The sequence below is a fragment of the Lissotriton vulgaris genome, unplaced genomic scaffold (genome assembly GCF_964263255.1).
Source record: "Lissotriton vulgaris unplaced genomic scaffold, aLisVul1.2 SCAFFOLD_520, whole genome shotgun sequence".
NCBI lineage: Eukaryota > Metazoa > Chordata > Amphibia > Caudata > Salamandridae > Lissotriton > Lissotriton vulgaris.
Window position 1 is genome coordinate 1,123,375 of NW_028255828.1, and position 18,861 is coordinate 1,142,235.

At 44.5% G+C, this 18,861-nt stretch overlaps 1 protein-coding gene across 1 annotated transcript; it reads left to right on the forward strand.

Annotated features, from left to right (window-relative positions):
* The first annotated feature begins 1,317 nt into the window (after positions 1 to 1,317).
* Positions 1,318 to 17,860, forward strand: LOC147658880 (uncharacterized). The gene is given in 2 exon segments (XM_086952070.1): positions 1,318 to 1,437; positions 14,539 to 17,860. A coding segment is annotated over 1 exon segment (2,487 nt). The 5' UTR covers positions 1,318 to 1,437; positions 14,539 to 15,259; the 3' UTR covers positions 17,747 to 17,860.
* The last annotated feature ends 1,001 nt before the right edge of the window (positions 17,861 to 18,861 follow it).

The following is an 18,861-nucleotide window of genomic DNA, read 5'->3' on the forward strand; positions in this document are numbered from 1 at the left end:
TGAACTTCACTAAATTGACTGGGGACAGCATTTCATGGATATGACAAAGCCACCCATGACTATGGCCACATTACTGGTCCTAGCAGGAAAACAATACCTGGACTTCTTGCACTGCAAGGATCAGTGGTGTTGGAGAAGAGTTGTTACATTGGGCAAGTGAATAAAAAGCACATCTTGTACAGAGCTTTGTGTCCATGCATGCTGCAGTTCTGAGTGGCGCGGCACGTGATAAAGTCAACTACCTCTAAGACTTACTTGTTGTTTATAACTTGATTGTGACATCTTGTGTAGGCACATATCTCAACTCACCCTCATTTGGAACCTGCTACCCTCCATTTCAACTCATTTCCACCTTCCAAACGAGTGAAATGCCACCCATAGACTTCAGTGGGATCACCCACCCTGAAAACATGCCCACATTCCAAAAAGCAAAATAAAATTGCCATTTACATTAGTTTAAAAGGTGGCACCACTGGATTGTACTTTGGTACTTCACAGCTCTCGGCTCATGGCCTTTCACTGGTGACGTCCCAGGGTCCTTGCACTCACCCAGGTGCTAGCCTCTCTTCTTCCCCCGTCTTGTCGCTTTGTGTTACTGTCACAGTGTTTCTGAAGCTCTGGCACCGAGTATGGCGTTTGGACCAGGCCTGTTGGATGAGATTATAGTTCACAGAGTCCCACCCAACATAGGATCACAAGGGTGAGCAGGTATAAAAATATCATTTAAATCCGTATATTTTTTATATAAACTCAATGCAACTAATATAAACTCGACTTAGAAATTCAAATGCAAGCCCGTCCTAAAATACTTTTAAAGGAAACAAGAGCAAAACTGCGGAGTTTAAATGGCTTTCAGGGGTTTTACACAAACTGTAGCACTTCCAGAACCACCAACAGACCGAGCTAGGATCGAGGATGTAGCCTAACGACTAGACCGGCCGACCTAAAAGCTGATGAACAGGATTTGAGTCTCAGCTCAAAAATATCCTGTGATTCTGGACAAATCACCCAATCTCTTCCTGCCTAAAAATGAACGCGTCCGAGCGTAGTGTAACTGAGGTTCATATAAATCGCTCTGATACCTTTGGTTCAGTTTGTGCTATTATAAAACTGCAAAAAAGCATAAAATGTCCAGTAAGAGGCGCCCCCTGCTGGAGCTGTCAGTACAGATGAAACTATGCACCGGATGGATCAGTCTGTCTGAGCATGCGCGGAACAACAGTTTTCTCTGAGCATGCGTGGAATGCAGTGTCTCATCTCCGAGCATGCGTACTTATAGTATCCCTTCTCCGAGCATGCGCACTCGTCTCTTCTCCATCTTGCTCTGCTGTCGGTATTGTTCCTCCTCCTTCCTCGGAGCCGCTCTCGGGTCTCGGTTCACGCGGAAAAAAATTGAAAGAAAGGACCGGAGGAATGAGGGGCAGGAAACCAGAACAGGTGAGTGAGAGTGTGTGCAGAGACTCTCAGGGCTGAAGGGAGGAGGGTCTCCCTGTTAATAGTAGAGTCCTTTCTGCGGTCTCCGGGCCACAAGGCCGACCCTGAGCTGGGGCTGATCCCGGAAAGGCCAAGAGCTGAATTCAGCTTCAATTCGCTCTGTTTGTTAAAGAGCAGGTTGGGATATTTTTGAAGGAATTCAATCTTGTATTCACCGTTTTTCCAATTTGCTTGAAAGGAGGAAAATACTGATTTTACAAATGTTTTTTTTTAATTGGCTTTGAGATGATAAAAATGGTCATTCTGGTTAAAGCACTGGCCAGGTGACAATTCTGCACACAATATTGCATACAGTAACATGATTTACTCGGGGGTATGAAAATGGTCCCACTGTAGTTTGTTTACTGTGATACATTAACCCCAACTCAGTAAACAAAGGAGACTTCATTTCACTGATTAGGTCACCTCATGAGAGAAACCTCTCTTTTCAATTGGCAGCCGGGCCAAGGTGGCCTTTGCTAAGATATCACTCTAGATAGACGGGGGTGGAGAAAAAATTGGCACCCTTGCTGATGGTATTCATTGAGGCAGCTGGGGGTCCCCTTTGTGTTCTCTGGTCAGTACCTAGATGAGCATGGACTGGCCCCTGAACACAAATATCCCTGCACTTCCCCATCTCACCTAAATCACAATAACTTAGATGCCTCATGCAGTTGATAGTTTTGTTGATGTGTGTCAGCAGGAGTCAGAGGGTGAAGGCAGGGCAAGAAAGGGGGCTAAAAGGGTATTAAAAACATCATCTGTCATATGATAATGAAGGACTAAAACCACTTTAAACCTGCAAATCATACAGAAACGAACGGGCAGTGACCAGAACAAGGCTGGAGCAAGGTGAGAATGGTGCTGCTGTTGGCATAACCTTAATGCAATTCTTCTTCCATGCACACACACTAATTACAAGTGTAGTTTCACCAAAACAGTAGGTGTGAACAAAGAGAGAAATATAATTCACCAAAACAGTAGGTGTGAAGAAAGAGAGAAATAAAGTTCTGTTTTCTTTACTTTTAATCCAACAACACCCAGTCAACGTGTGTTTCGTTGATTGGGGAAGACTCCTTGACTTCTTCAGGGCTGCATGGCTCTTGAAGTTCGAAGTTAAATCCTCTCTGCCGGTCATACTTCTGAACAGGCTGGTCAATAAATCCCAACTAGACTGTTGCTTTAATTGTACCGGAAATGTTTTAATCCGACCTTATTGTAGGACTGATGAAAACTAACGAGTACGGTGGCTTCCCTCGATGAATCCGGCATCCAAACTGTGTTTCTCAAGCGTACTCGCTCGAGGGACTCCTACATATAAGGTTTTAGTAAGTGATTGGAGAATTTGGACAAGCCACCGTACTCAGTTCGTTTTCATCAGCATGGAAAATAAAGTGGGCAATAGGTAGAAAAATGCTTCTATTATGACTTAAGTTAGTTTAATATCATTTGCCACAGCTGACTAAATAGGCAAAAGTTCATTTAAGGAGTTACTTTCTTTCGAGTATGGAGATGCCATTTAAGCGCCGGATGCTGTTCCCTCACTAGACCCCTTGATTTGGAGTTTCCAGGGTAGGGGTGACAATCTCCAGTAGCCATCATGTTTCAGCACTACAGTAAAGTGCACGAAAGTTGGATGGTACTGGTTACTGTCATAAACGTCAGGCAGAAAAGCCAAGGCTCAAAAAGCTCCTTGATGAAACACAGCTGAAGATCATTGGCTCAAGGAACCGGCAAAGCAAGGCTGAGTACCACAAGATTAGAGCCAGCACGAGCGGAGACCTATAACTACTTTGTGAACAAGGATCTGCAACATGGCCCATTCTTTAACTCCTTACCTATAGAACTAGGCACATGGCAGCGGTGTCCCCTCTCTCCACTCCTCTTCACCCTCGCCGTTGAACTCATGGCAGAGTGGATAGAAGCGGTGCACAGTTAATAGAGTTGTGCTGGTCTGATTTGTCAGAAGATACAATATCCCTCTACGCGGACATAATACCGTTCCTACAACCAGAGGGCTCGCAATGGAGACTGTGACAGATCTTGCAGGTTTGCAAAGATGCTTCTGGACTGATGGTTAACTGGCAAAAATCCCGCTTTAGACAGGTGGAGGTTGCCAATGCACAGCACCCTCCCAGTGCTTCTCTCAGATAGCGGAAGATCAGTTTAAATACATGAGTACAGCAGTCACCCTGGGCCAGAAAAGGCCTGGGACCTTAATAATAGTGCTCTGCTGCAACGTTGTTGTGGGAATATGGACATATGGTCCTCCTTACCCGTCTCTATGGTGGGACGGATGATTTTATACTCATTTTCGGTCCGTCCTGCAGAATTATCCCTACATCTTACAGATATTCTTTTTTTCCTACTTGCGGGCCATAGTCACCAGGTAAATTTGGGGCAGTAAACGACCAAGGGTCTCATACAAGTACACTGTGACAATATTTGAAGGGGATCGGAGATCCATAACTTAAACCTTTACTACTGGGCAGTGCTGATTATAGTAATAGAAGACTGGTTGGTCAGGGATAGCAAAGATCTGGCATTGCAAGTTGAACTCAACACCTTAGAACAACATGGAACCAGTAGCAGCCTGTACAGGTAAGAGCGGCGGGGCTGGATTGGGGGTGGGGGGTGAGGGGGATTGACAGATGAGAACGTGGGAAGATTTATTAATTAATTTTCTGTCGTCTGTCGAACCCCAATCCCCACACCTACCCACCCCAACCGTTCTTACCTGCACAGGCTGCTGCTCTCACTAGTGAGGTGTGATGAAGTGACCATATAAAATCTGTTGAGCAACTCACACAGATGTACAACCTTCACCGATTCCAATTTTTCAGATACCTCCAGCTCCGCCACGCACTCTGCACATAATCAGTCTCTGAAGAATGTCCCAGAGTTTAACCATCTGGAGGCCAAATCAGTGCTAAAACCCCTTGGACTCGAGGACATTTCTAAACTGTATAGGTCCCTACTCCTTAACTCAACATGTAGGCAAGGCAAGTGCAGTTTTAGAGCAAAACCTAGATGAGCTGGATGACCAGGATTTTTAGGAGGCAAAGATGGCAAAACGGTTCCAGGCCATTCCCTCAAATCGCAGAGTAATACAGTGCAATTACCTGCAAATGATGTCCTACAGCCCTATCGGGTGTGGAGTCTGGGCAGCAGTAGTAGCCTGGCTTGTCCCTAATACAAGACCCTGCTACATTTTAGCTTGTGATCTGAGACTGTCCATTTATACCTTGGCCAGAATCGCACACAAGCCTAGTTACCTTGAACCTAAAGTTGGTCCTTTTCTATCGCGCAAATATTGCATGCAAGGCTGGGATTCTTGATAGCCAAGCATGATATTGCGTGCCGCTGATCGCAGGCAGAAGCTCCCTCTGCGTGTTGCCGTCAGAGTGGCATGGACTATTGTGCATCCACAGATCAGGCAGTTTATAGTACAACTCTGCAAAAAGAAATATAAGAAGATCTGGTGTGCATGGACTGCTCGTCATGGTTTAACATAATTTTACCTGTGGTTCTCCAGTACACTTTTTTAAATATATCAATTAGATTCATGAGAGATGTAATTCACAGACCCGCCCCTTTGCCTCGGTTTCAATTGACTTACATTTAACCAATAAAAAGTGATATAAAAACTTTAAATGAGTTACGCTGTAGTTAATAATACATATGATAGAGTGATCTAGCCACAGATTCCTTACCTTTGAACTTCCAGGTGTCATGCTGGATCCGGAAGATGTTTGATAGCAGTGACGCCGTAGGTGTCGGGGTTGTCGTTGTGACGTCTGCGTCGTCTATATTGGCGCCACCCTGTGCGCTGACGTCTGTTATTTTCTCTCTGCGCCTGCCTGTGCAGATCGATCGAAGATTGCTACCCCCAGTCACTTATTGACAGACCTTTTAGACTTTTTGTCGACTTTTTGGTGTGCTAGGTATCTCGAGTAAGAAAGCCTCGGGGGTTTAAGCCGTGCAGTGCCTGTCACCGCGCCATGTCAGTCATGGACCCCCATTTAGTGTGTGGTGCCTGGAGCTCGACCACAACACAGTCGTGCTCCAGTTGTCGGGCCATGGCGCCAAAGGCTTTGAGGGAGTGGTCTCTAAAGCTGATTGCGGCCTGGCGTCGGCGTTAAGGAAGTCACCTCTTTGATCTCATTCCCAGTCTCGGTCGAGGGGAAGGTCTGAGCACTGCTCCAGGGGTTTGAAGTCTTTTTTCTCTCAAAATCCTCACAGTCCGGTAAGAAGCACCACAAAACGCGCACGCAGTCAAAGTGTGCTTTGACTTCACCCTGGCCATTGCAGGAGACCAAGGAGCCTCAAAGTTTGCCGCTCCTCTCCGCATTTGCCTCCCTGCCCAGTGCCGGGAGCGACCCTCGCCGAACTAAAGGAATTTTATGCCGCCATCTGTGCCATATTTGTGTGGCTTGATCCTGCTGGCACGCCTTCGGCTCCCACAGGTTCAGCTGAAGGAGGCCCTGTGGGTTCCGTGCCTTCGGGTCCGGCCACAGCCCCTCTTGGATCTTCCCTATAACTTGGAAACGGCGTTCAACCTGCCCCATTCTGAAGTGTTAGGCACGGAGGATGAAGATTGAGAAGGGTAGTAGGATCCCTTTGAAATCTCGCAACCCAGTTAGAACCTGGACTGGTATGAGGACCTGGGTGATGCCAGCTGCCTGGACACATCTCCAGATTCTAGCATGCTGTCTCCACCTAGCCTGCCTATGGATGAGGGAGCTTCATTTGTAATGGTGGTGCATACAGGTGCAGAGGTCTTGGAAATACAGCTTCCTACGGTGGCAGTCAAGACTAATATCGTGACGGAGGACCTGCAGCCCGGTGTCTCTTCCTCGGAACACTTGCTGCCTTTCCAAGAGGCCTTGACAGATGTTCTACTGGGCACCAGGTCCAAGCCCAGCACAAGGGCTCCTGTGAATAGAACTTTTGCCCGCCAACACCGCCCTTCACCGTTCGACCCAGCTTTCCTCTCTGTCCACCCCACCACACAGAGCTTGTTGGTCCAAGCCTCCACTACTCACGATTCGTTCCCTTCTTCATTCCGGACAGGGAATCCAAAAGGCTGGACAGCTTTGGTCAGAAAATCTTTTCTTCCAACAGCCTAGCATTGCCTCTTGGGTGGTTACTCCCATTCTCTATGGGATACGGTTGCGCAAGTGCTTCCCGGAGACTCGGAGGAGGACTGAGTTCTGGTCTCCCAAGCCATTACAGACGGGAGAGATACGGCTAAGTTTGCCATACGATGTGGCTTAGATACAACAGACTTGCTAGGCACAGCGATTTTCTTGATGTTGACCGCGAGGCACCACGCCTGGCTGAGGACATCTGGCATTTCAGGGGATGTCCAAGCTAACCTTATGGACATGCCCTTTGATGGCTCCTGAATCCTTTGGAGACAAGGCGGATGCAGCGCTTGAGCATTTTAAGAACTCGTGAGCTACGGCCAAGTTCTTAAGCATCTCCACATCATCCCGGCCTGTGTCTGCTTTTCGCCACTTTCGTTTCTAAGGAAGGGGCTACAACAATGCCAACCCTATTCCATCCAGAGGACCCCGCAAGTCCAGCAACCGCTGCGGGGCCTCGGATGCAGTTCACCCCGACTCCATGGGTTGGGTAGCCAGAAGTCAGATCAAGCGACAGCCCCTCCTCCACCGCAAAACCTTCCTAGTCCGATCCTTCTTTATCATGGATGTCCAGTTTCGTGGAAGAATACGCCATCACCTCCACCACTGGTGAGATATCCCCTTGGACGGGTGGGTGCTGCAAATAGTCTGAAGGGACTACTCCCTCCCCTTTGAGACTACTCCTCTCTCCATGCCTTCGACTTACGATTGGCTGACGGAGGATCACCTTGTCTTACTTCGCCAGGAATTCAAGGCTCTTGGCAAAGAGAGTCATAGAGAGGGTCCCCGGACCAGAAATAGGCTTTGGTTGCTACTGCCCCAATTTTCTGGTTCCGAAGAAGCATGGAGTCCTTCGTCCTATCCTAGACCTCAGGGCCCTCAACTACTTCCTCAAAAAAGGAGATCTTTCAGTTTGCCGTGCTCCCCTTCGACTTTACCAGTGCCCCTCGGGTGTTTACCAAAGTGATGACGGTGGTTGCTGCCCATCTGCAGAGATCATGGGTTCCAGTCTTCTCCTATCTTGATGATCATTTGTTGAAGCAGGCTCGTCCAAAGCAGTCGTCTTCCACCCCCAGACTGCGGCAAATCTCCTGGGCTCACTATCTATGTGCAAAAGTCACAACTGACTCCGTCTCAGACGCTCGCTTTCATCGGAACAGTTCTGGACATAGTGCAGATTAGGGCCTATCCTCCTGAATGGCGAGTCCAGGATATTCAGGCTATGATACTGAAGTTTCCGCCTCTATCCTGGATTTCGGTGAGACTGACTCTGAGGCTGTTGGGGCCTCATGGCCTCCTGCATCTTGCTAGTGGACCATGCCAGATGGCACATGTGGGCTTTGCAGTGGGACTTGAAGTTCCAATGGGTGCAGCATCGAGGAAATCTCACCGACCTAGTTCAGATATCGGAACGCACCACAAACTACCTGCAGTGTTGGCTGACAAACCACAAATGGGTCACAGGCAGACCCCTCCCCCCCCCATCCCCACTCAGATCTTACTGTAGTGATGATGAGTCCCTCCTGGGTTGGGGCGGCCATCTGGGAGAGGTTGAGATCAGAGGACTCTTGTCTACGGCGGAAGCAAAGCTGCAGATCAATCTGTTGGAGCTTCGTGCGATCTGGTTGGCATTGAATGCCTTTTTACCATCCCGCAAGGGAAGGCTAGTTCAAGTGTTCACGGACACCACTACTGCTATGTGGTACTGCAGCAAACAGGGCAAAATGGGGTTGTGGACCCTTTGTCAGGAGGCGCAGCATCTCTGACTTGGCTAAACAACAGGGCATTCCCTTGGTGGTTCAACATCTGGCCGGTTCTATGAACGCCAGTGCGGATGAACTAAGCTACCAGTGCCTTGCGGATCATGAGTGGTGTCTCCATCGGAGGTGGTGCAAGGTCTCTTTCTAAAGTGGGAAGAGCCTTGATTAGATCGGTTCGCCTCTGAAGAGAATGCATAGGTGGAGCACAGGTCTTCTATACGCCTTTCCTCCCATACCACTCCTACCCAGAGTGCTCAAGAAGATCAGGAGCAACAGGGCCCAAGTAATCCATATGGCTCCAGACTGGGCATTGAGAGTCTGGTATACTAAGTTTCTACTGATGAGCATCGATCTTTCGGTCAGGCTGCCTCTTCAGAGGATCTTCTGTCCCAGCAGCAATGGAGGGTCCTCCACCCGAACCTGTCCACTCCGCCTCCATGCTTGGAGAATTACAGAGACAGTTGACAGCTTTTTACTTGCTTGCCGAAGTCTGTGAGGTTATTCTGACAGCCAGGCGTCCCTCCACAAAATTGGTACACACCTGCAGATGGCAAATGTTTTGTAAATACTGTACAGAATGTTCTATTGACCCTCTATCCGCATCCCTGTCAGATGTCCTTCTATTTTATTCTCGTTGGCTCAGCAGGGCTCTGCTCTGGGCATTTTGAAGGGCTACCTGTCAGCCCTGTCTGTTTTTTTTGGCTGCCCGATCAGCCATCTCTTTTCTATTCTCCTCTTGCTCAGAAATTTTTGAATGGGCTTAACCATATGTTCACCCCTTTGCCTTTTATTATTCCCCAATGGGAGCTTATTTTGGTCCTTACGTTTTTTGATGTATGCACCATTTGAACATCTGCTATTGTCCACTCCAGCTGCTCACTATTTAAACAGCCTTTTTAATGGCAATTACTTCTGCCAGGAGGGTGAGCGAACTACCCGCACTGTCATCTCAACCTCCTTACCTGACCGTGTTTCCAGACAAAGTAGTGCTCTGAGCAAGGGCATCTTTTCTACCAAAGATGGTAACACCTTTCCATTTGGCCCAATCTGTTTCTCTGCCCACTTTCTATGCACCTCCGCATCCTTCCAAGGAAGAAGAGACTCTCCACCGTTTGGACCCAAAAAGAGCGTTATTGTACAAAAGAGTTCCGGGTGGATGACCAAATCTTCATAGGGTATGTGAGAGCAAAGAAGGGGTGAGCAGTTCAGAAAAGGACTATTGCACGCTGCGTCATCCTTTGCATAAACATATGCTACACCTTGTAGAAGGGACAACCTCCTGAAGGCCTTAGAGGCCATTCTACCAGGTCAAAAGCAGCCACCACGGCTCTCCAGTGTGGTGTTCCGGTTTCTGACATCTACCAAGCGGCCGCGTGGGCATCCCTGTACACGTTTGCCAGACACTACTTCCTGGATTCTCAAGTCCGCAGGAAGACCCTCTTTGGCCGCTCTGTTTTGCAGGACTTCTTGGTCAGAAACCTTTCCGCGGTCCCCCCTCCGGGGTAGGTATTGCTTGGGTATTTGTTCAAAGGTACGAAATCTGCAGCTACATGTCTATATCAGATGGACAAGTTACTTACCTTCAGTAACACCTTATCTGGTAGAGACATGATCTAGCTGCAGATTCCTTACCGACCCACCCAGTCTCCCTGCACTGCTGATTGATTTAGTGATAAGGCTGTTTCTCCTTCAGTACCTTAGTTGTTTTTGGCACACCATGGCCAGTCACTTCATGGCTCTGCGCTTCCGTCGTGAAAAGTACTGATGTCAGCTCGCTGGGGTGGCACCTATATAGACGACACAGGCGTCACGACGTTGACGAACCGGACGCCTACAACGTAACATGGAGTCGACCGACACCAGCTTTCGGCAGGCAGGGATACTACTTCCGGATCCAGCTTGACGCCAGGATTTTCAAAGGTAAGGAATCTGTGGCTAGATCATATCTATACCACATAAGGCATTACAGAAGGTAAGTAGCTTGTCCAACAAGGGGAAGAGACTTGTAAGAGAATATGAAGGTTAAGAATTTTGGCTAGCGTCTTTTTAAGCATTTTAGTAAAAGCATATACACCAATAGAAGTCCATGTATGACTGGAAATTACTTTAGGCAGTTCGGGCTGGACTGTTCCCATGAGGCACGGGGTCAGACTGATTTGCATATGGCCATGTCTGAACTGGGGTGGCAGAGTGGGCTAAAGAACGGTGATGGATTAAACCCAGATCAGTTGACTGGGGGTGAGTGCTTGTATTGTCAACGCTCCCTCCATCATTTCCTTTGTTTTTCTTTGTTCGCCATAAGTTGGCAGGGTATGCTCAGACGTGAGTCCCTTTATCACTTTGCTATTGGATTCAAGCAAGCCCGGCTGAAGACGGCTGAAATGCCAGAAACCGGTCCTCGGTAGCTTGTTTCCGGTCCAGGGAAGGCATGGCTTGGCAGTTCGGGCTGGACTGTTCCCATGAGGCACAGGGTCAGACTGATTTGCATATGGCCATGTCTGAACTGGGGTGGCAGAGTGGGCTAAAGAACGGTGATGGATTAAACCCAGATCAGTTGACTGGGGGTGAGTGCTTGTATTGTCAACGCTCCGTCCATCATTTCCTTTGGTTTTTCTTTGTTCGCCATAAGTTGGCAGGGTATGCTCAGACGTGAGTCCCTTGCTCACTTTGCCACTGGATTCAAGCAAGCCGGGCTGAAAACGACTGAAATGCCAGAAACTGGTCCTCGGTAGCTTGTTTCCGGTCCAGGGAAGGCATGGCTTGGCAGTTCGGGCTGGACTGTTCCCATGAGGCACAGGGTCAGACTGATTTGCATATGTCCATGTCTGAACTGGGTGGCAGAGTGGGCTAAAGAACGGTGATGGATTAAACCCAGATCAGTTGACTGGGGGTGAGTGCTTGTATTGTCAACGCTCCGTCCATCATTTCCTTTGGTTTTTCTTTGTTCGCCATAAGTTGGCAGGGTATGCTCAGACGTGAGTCCCTTGCTCACTTTGCCACTGGATTCAAGCAAGCCGGGCTAAAGATGACTGAAATGCCAGAAACCGGTCCTCGGTAGCTTGTTTCCGGTCCAGGGAAGGCATGGCTTGGCAGTTCAGGCTGGACTGTTCCCATGAGGCACAGGGTCACACTGATTTGCATATGGCCATGTCTGAACTGAGGTGGCAGAGTGGGCTAAAGAACAGTGATGGATTAAACCCAGATCAGTTGACTGGGGGTGAGTGCTTGTATTGTCAACGCTCTGTCCATCATTTCTTTTGGTTTTTCTTTGGAAATTACTTTAGTCAGAAGCTTTTTAAAAAGAGAGGCAACCAATTTTTTCCAGTTCCCGGTAGGTTTAGGACAGGAACAGTAATATTATTTGCGAAGGAAGAAAGATGACTTCAAATGTAACAAGAAAATGATCTGACTAGAGAGGAAGGGCCTTTAAAATGTTCACAGGATAGTCTGTACTGAATAGGCGTTCAAGAAAATGACCTTCTTAATGTGAGGGTTGTTGCGATTGAAGTGTAGGTCTGTCTAAATTTTGAGTGGTGTAGAACCTTTCAGACACACGTGATGGGTTTTCAAACCACAAATTGAAGTCCTGAAGTGCAATAATGAGGTCTTTATTGATGACTAATTTGCAGAGGAAGACTTGTAAATCATGGAGCTTGGAAATAGCAACGTTTAGTTGACTGTATAGTTCATGGAGCTTCAAAATGACAAAGTTTAGTTGGCGATATGGCTGAATTCGCTGCACAAATTTATGATTCCAGTGTAATGAACGTGCCAGGCCTTCCTGAAGTAGAGAGTCTGGGTATGAGGAGGGAAGGATTTGAAGGTCAGAACGATGGGTAATGGCAACCACATCTCCCATGTGATCTATTGGTTATTATGATATTACAATCTTCAGGTATGTGGATAGTGTGTTGGTGTTCAATTTTGGGACAATATGATGCATGGCAGATGGTGGGGAAAGTAAATGTGACCCAGTAATCTGAGAATGGAAGTGGACAACGCTTGCCAATGAATGTAGTTGCTCAGAGGTAAGTAAGAAAAGCCAGCTTACCTTATAGGAAAGAAGCAGCATTTCATGCGGTGATTAGGGCCATAAAAGCACAGACAGGCCTGCCTATGGCACACCTGAGGCACTCCCTTGCAGCTTATGGCCTTATATGTGTTGAGGGACTTCTGCACATGATCAGTACATGGTTCAGCTCCCTTTAACAACGTTTCTGGGATATTAGAGGACTTTAAGGGAAGTGAGGCACTACTAGTTGTATCATTAGCAGCATATCATTTTAGAGTGTAAAGTGGAACACCTTTAAAAACACTAATCATATTTTACCAACCCCAAGGAAGGAATACAATTTTGGATCCCACAGAGAGTTGCAGTATGTGATAAAAGCTTATGTAGAGGCAACTACTAAGGCTATGCTTTTTGTTGCTTTTAATTTGTACATTGTTGCTGGATTTATTTTTGTTAGACTTGAATTTGTGCTAATCTGTTTACGGCTTTATGTTTGAATCAAATACTTTATTTCAGTTGAAACCATAAAAGCATAGTTATAGCATTAACATAACCATTAATAAATAACATTTTAATTCAGTTTATGTGCTACTGAGTCATAAGATCTTCAGATTAGGAGTAATTGCAGTTGACACAGTGATTACATCACAGATATCTTGGTTTCTGTTTAATTCAGTTCTGTGCGCATCTGATCACAGGAATCTTGTGACCCGATTTAGAGTTTGGTGAAGAAAGCTATTTAGTCACAAAAGTGACAGAGTACCCTTTTCCCCAACTCAACAGTCTTCCTACCCTAATAGAGTCAAGAGAATTGACAACTTTCTGTGAACAAATCCATCTTTGGCTCTGTTGACGGAAAGCACCCTCAGGCAGCACAACAGAGAAGGAGCAGTCTGAGGAAGGGCATAGCACCACCCATTTTACGTAGGGTAAACAATGCGTTGTAATGTGTTTTTGTCTCTCTGTTACCTGGCAGTATAACCTGGCGATGAAAGGACAAAAAAACACATAATGATTCCCACACTGAGGGGAAGAACTCCCTGCGTTTGGCGGTGAATAGTTTTTTGTTTTCAATTTAATATTCCCACTTTTTAAAAACTAAAAACTTTAGTTAATTTTGGTGAATGAATGACAGAACCAACAGCGGCTGCCCACCAAACGTTTAATACCTTGACTGTAACTGTGTGGCCGGCAGTGATCTCTAAGTTTGACGGATGGTAGTACGACTGCCAAAAACTAGATCAGGCCCTTAGTTTCCGTGTTAATTAAAGCTCTGATAAATGGATTAGAAGGTATCTTTGTTTTTGCCATATCCACGCTCAGCAATCTAGATCACATTTATCATTGTTTGGGTTTTATACTGTGCTTGGAAACAATCATCAAGGAGTTATGTTCGTACTCTCTAACCTGAACTCTTCGTTCCTCTTCAGCCCTCCAATTCCCAGAAAAGTGTGTGTGCCTTTTCAGTCACTGTGGCAAAACTGTGGATTTCTCTTCCTTTATGTCTCTGATCAATGCCTGATAACATTGTTTGTACAAAATGTCTAAAAACGTGGCAATCTCTTCCGTAAAACCTTAACCACTGGCTTCAGCTTTCTCTTCTTTAGCATTAGAAAACTGTAGTTGGTATTTCTGTGCTCCTCAAATAGCTGGAAGAAAGGTCTTAGATGCTTTCTTATTCATCCCAATACATTCTGTTGATATCACCATTTAATGATAATGTCTATATGTCAATGTCAATTTATGCCGTAATTATTGGATTAGACATCCAACTTTTTGTTTTAATCCGTTTTGTCAGCAGTCATGGTTTCCAATTTTACCTATGTTTCTTATTATGTGTTTGGTAATTGGATTACAGATATCTCGGTGTCCATTATAATTTGTGTTGTGAACATTGTTAGTGGCTGACTATCAATGTGCTTTGGATCTCTTTACAAATTTGCTAATTGTTTGGTTCATAAATGAATAAAATACTGAGGTCACCAGATTGTGTATACTAGTTCTATGCTAATGTGTTGTGACTATAACTAACAGAAGCATTCCTGGCTTTTCTTACTTCATATCCATATTAAAAAAACTATGTTGATATTTGTATTATCTGTCTCATAAAATGCTAATGCTTATATCTTGTTTTTTGTCCCTCAAGTGAAGGAAACCCAGAAAAATAGTTATGGTCAGAGGAATATTGTGGACACCAGGAACTGCAATTCAACTTTTGAGACAGTAGTGTCCCGAAATTTACGAAACAGTTTTTGGGGACTTTATTCCACTAAAGAATCTCTATGTTATTGTTTGCCATATGCGCTCCTTGCGCAAACAACCTTTTTCTGTGCAAAATTGGTAGCAGACACCAATGGATGCCTCATGAAAGGGACATAGTATGCCACAACAAAGGGGTAAGGGTTATCTCATGAGTATGACTACAAATTAACATTCCAATGAATTCTAATCCATCAATGGACCCACAAGGAAGAAATGCCACACCAATGTATGGCATGCAGTACATCTTTCGAGGAAAACAACTTTGTGTTAGTGAACTGCACCTAACTTGAAAGTACTAACCTGGACTGACACAGGAGAAGCTGCACACATTTACCCAGAGTCTCTAGGATTTTTTATTACAAGGAATTTATTATTTAAACACAATGTGTGCATTACGGATAAGGCTCACAGATGCTCTAAATGTGACATAGGTTTCTATATAAATACCCATTACGAAAACATCAGAGATCTCAGCATCCTAAAACAAAATAAATCTGCAATGTTTACCTAGCTGTCTATTAGAAAAAGCCATTTGATGGCAGGCAAACAAAATCCTACCGAATAAAAAACATCTTACTGTCTCAAATGTAAAGATTTTTTCACAAATGTCTCTCATTGGACAGAAGTCAGGCAACACTGAACCAAGCCCATATAAATGCAGTGAGTGTCATCAGGCGTTCATTACAAAGGCACAGCTGAGGATGGATCAACAAACTCATTCTGGTGAGAAAACATGTGACTGTTCTGAATGCAATGAGGCTTTCAATCAAAAGGGTGAACTAGCACTACATCACAGAAATCACACTATGGAGAAACCATATAAATGTTCTGAATGTGACAAGACTTTCAAGGAAAAGAGTGATTTATCATCACATGAGAGAATCCACACTGGGGAAAAACCATATAGCTGTTCAGGATGTAATAAGACTTTCAGTCAAAATGCTAATCTGATAAAACATCAGAAAACACACACTGAAGCAAAACCGTATAAATGTTCTGAATGTGACAAGGCTTTCAAGCAGAAGATTAGTCTTTCAGTTCATCAGAGAATCCACACAGGGGAGAAACCATATAAGTGTTCTGAATGTCAGAAGGCTTTCAGTACAAAGGCACAGCTGATAATACATCAAAGAGTTCACACTGGGACAAAACCTTACAAATGTTCTGAATGTGAAAAGGCTTTCACTATAAAAGGAAATTTAAGGCGGCATCACATGTCTCACAGCGGTGAGACTCCTTTCAAATGTTCTGAGTGTGACAAGGGTTTCCGAACCAAACTTCAACTAATGCGACATCAGAGTGATCACACAGGTGAAAAACCATATCAATGCACTTATTGTGACAAGACTTTCAAGCAAAAAGGTGATTTATCTTCACATGAGAGAATTCACACGGGGGAAAAACTATATAAATGTTCTGAATGTAATAAGGTTTTTCGTAAAAAAACACATCTGATACGACATCAGAGAACACACACTGGCGAGAAACCACATAAATGTTCTGAGTGTGTCAAGTGTTTCATCACGAAGGGCCAGCTAATAATACATCAAAGACTTCACACCGGTGAGAAACCATATAAATGTTCTGAATGTGATGAGACTTTCAGGCAAAATTATCATCTGTGTGTACATCAGACAATCCACACGGGGGAGAAACCATATAAATGTACTGAATGTGACAAGGCTTTCAAGCAGAAGATGAGTCTTTCAGTTCATCAGAGAATCCACACAGGTGAGAAACCATATAAGTGTTCTGAATGTCAGAAGGCTTTCAGTACAAAGGCACAGCTGATAATACATCAAAGAGTTCACACTGGGACAAAACCTTACAAATGTTCTGAATGTGAAAAGGCTTTCACTATAAAAGGAAATTTAAGGCGGCATCACATGTCTCACAGCGGTGAGACTCCTTTCAAATGTTCTGAGTGTGACGAGGGTTTCCGAACCAAACTTCAACTAATGCGACATCAGAGTGATCACACAGGTGAAAAACCATATCAATGCACTGAATGTGACAAGACTTTCAAGCAAAAAGGTGATTTATCTTCACATGAGAGAATTCACACGGGGGGAAAACTATATAAATGTTCTGAATGTAATAAGGTTTTTCGTAAAAAAACACATCTGATACGACATCAGAGAACACACACTGGCGAGAAACCACATAAATGTTCTGAGTGTGTCAAGTGTTTCATCACGAAGGGCCAGCTAATAATACATCAAAGACTTCACACCGGTGAGAAACCATATAAATGGTCTGAATGTCAAAAACGTTTTAGCAGAAAAGATGACCTATCCAGACACCAGAGAATTCACACCGGTGAGAAACCATATAAATGTTTTCAATGTGAGAAGGCTTGCAGTTCAAGGTCACAGCTGATAATACATCAGAGAGTTCACACTGGGACAAAACCTTACGGATGTTCTGAATGTGACAGGGCTTTTATTACTAAAGCATTGTTAAGGATACATCGCATGTCTCACAGCGGTGAGACGCCATAAAAATGTTCTGAGTGTGATAAGGGTTTCAAAACCAGATTTCTTCTAAATCGCCATCTGAGCGATCACACTGGAGAGAAACCATATAAATGTACTGACTGTGTCAAGGCTTTCAGTCTGAAGAATGAACCATTAGTCCACCAGAGAAATCACACCGGAGAGAAACCCCACATATGTTCTATATGTGACAAGTCATACGTTATAAAGCAAATGCTGACAATACATCAGAGAACTCACACTGGAGAGAAACCTTATAAATGTTCTGAATGTGATAAGGCTTTCAGTCGAAATGATCAGCTGCGCGCACATCAGAGAATCCACACGGGGGAGACACCATATAATTGTACTGAATGTGACAAGGTTTTCAGCAGAAAGTGTAGCCTTTCACGTCATCAGAAAATCCACACTGGGGAGAAACCATATAAATGTTCTGAATGTGACAAGGCTTTCATTAGAAAGAGCACCCTGATGATACATCAGAGGATTCACAGTGGAGAGAAACCATACAAATGTTCTATATGTTATAAAGCTTTCAATCAAAAAGGTAATCTGCTGTGTCATCTGAGAAGCCACACACCTTCACTACATGTGTAGATCCAGTGACAATTGAGATAATTTACAACAGAGAAACCATGTACATTTACTTAACGTGACAACACTTTCAAGGAAAAGCATCATCTATCACCCAACTGAGAAGAGATAAATGAAAGAAATAATATTAATATACTAAGGGCCTGATTACAAGTTGAGTCATTATTTATTGCCCCTGATAAATACTGATACCATGTGGTTCATTAATTATCAGGTGCCCTAAGGTACACCTATTACAAGTTTGTTGGGAATAACATGCATGTTTTGGTCTTTAGTGCACCAAAATCCACATGATACAGTAAAAACCGTATGTTATCCCCTGTTAACTTTCAGCAGGTTTGACCTGCTGAAATATAACAAAGGTTGAGCTATTTAACACAGCCAATAAATATTAGATGCGTTGAATACCTTCAAACTCGTAATTCCAACCTATGAGTAAACAGAGGTTAGCACACGGGTCAGAAAATTACAACCAGCTCATACTCAAGCTCTAAGTGCAAATGTCTTTACCTACATAGGGTCATCATGACAGTCACCATTAACGGAAATAGTGTAAATACTTTGAATTCTGCGAAATATTAATTGCAGAGATATCACTTATAATACACAAGAGAAACTCCATGCATGTTCTGAACGTTGTAAGAAATTCAAGTAAAAGTGTCCTCTCTCATTGCTTCAGGAAGTCCAGAATAGGGAAAGAGGAACTCCTGTAAATATTTAGCATTTTAACAAGAATCCAGTTGAAAAATAACTGACAGCGGCTTGGACATTAAGGAGTCTTTCATGTCTACAGTAAACCATCCCTCGTCCACAGAGGTAATGACAACAGCAGTGACCCAAATGTTCAGAACTCTGTACAGCTTGGGGCGATGAGAGTAAGTGCTGATTTCATAATTTCATGTGGCTGTACAATGTACATTTCAAAACTGTCATAGAACACATCCAGTACACAAAGAGAAATCAGGAATACATGCAGTATAACTGAATAACCATTTAAGCAACAGATCAAGCAGAAAAAACTAGACAATTGGGCAGAATTTAACATAAAGTAAAAAATACCAGGTACTACAGAAATATCATACTGATCAAAGTAGAGGCATAAACAGTTATATGTGGTT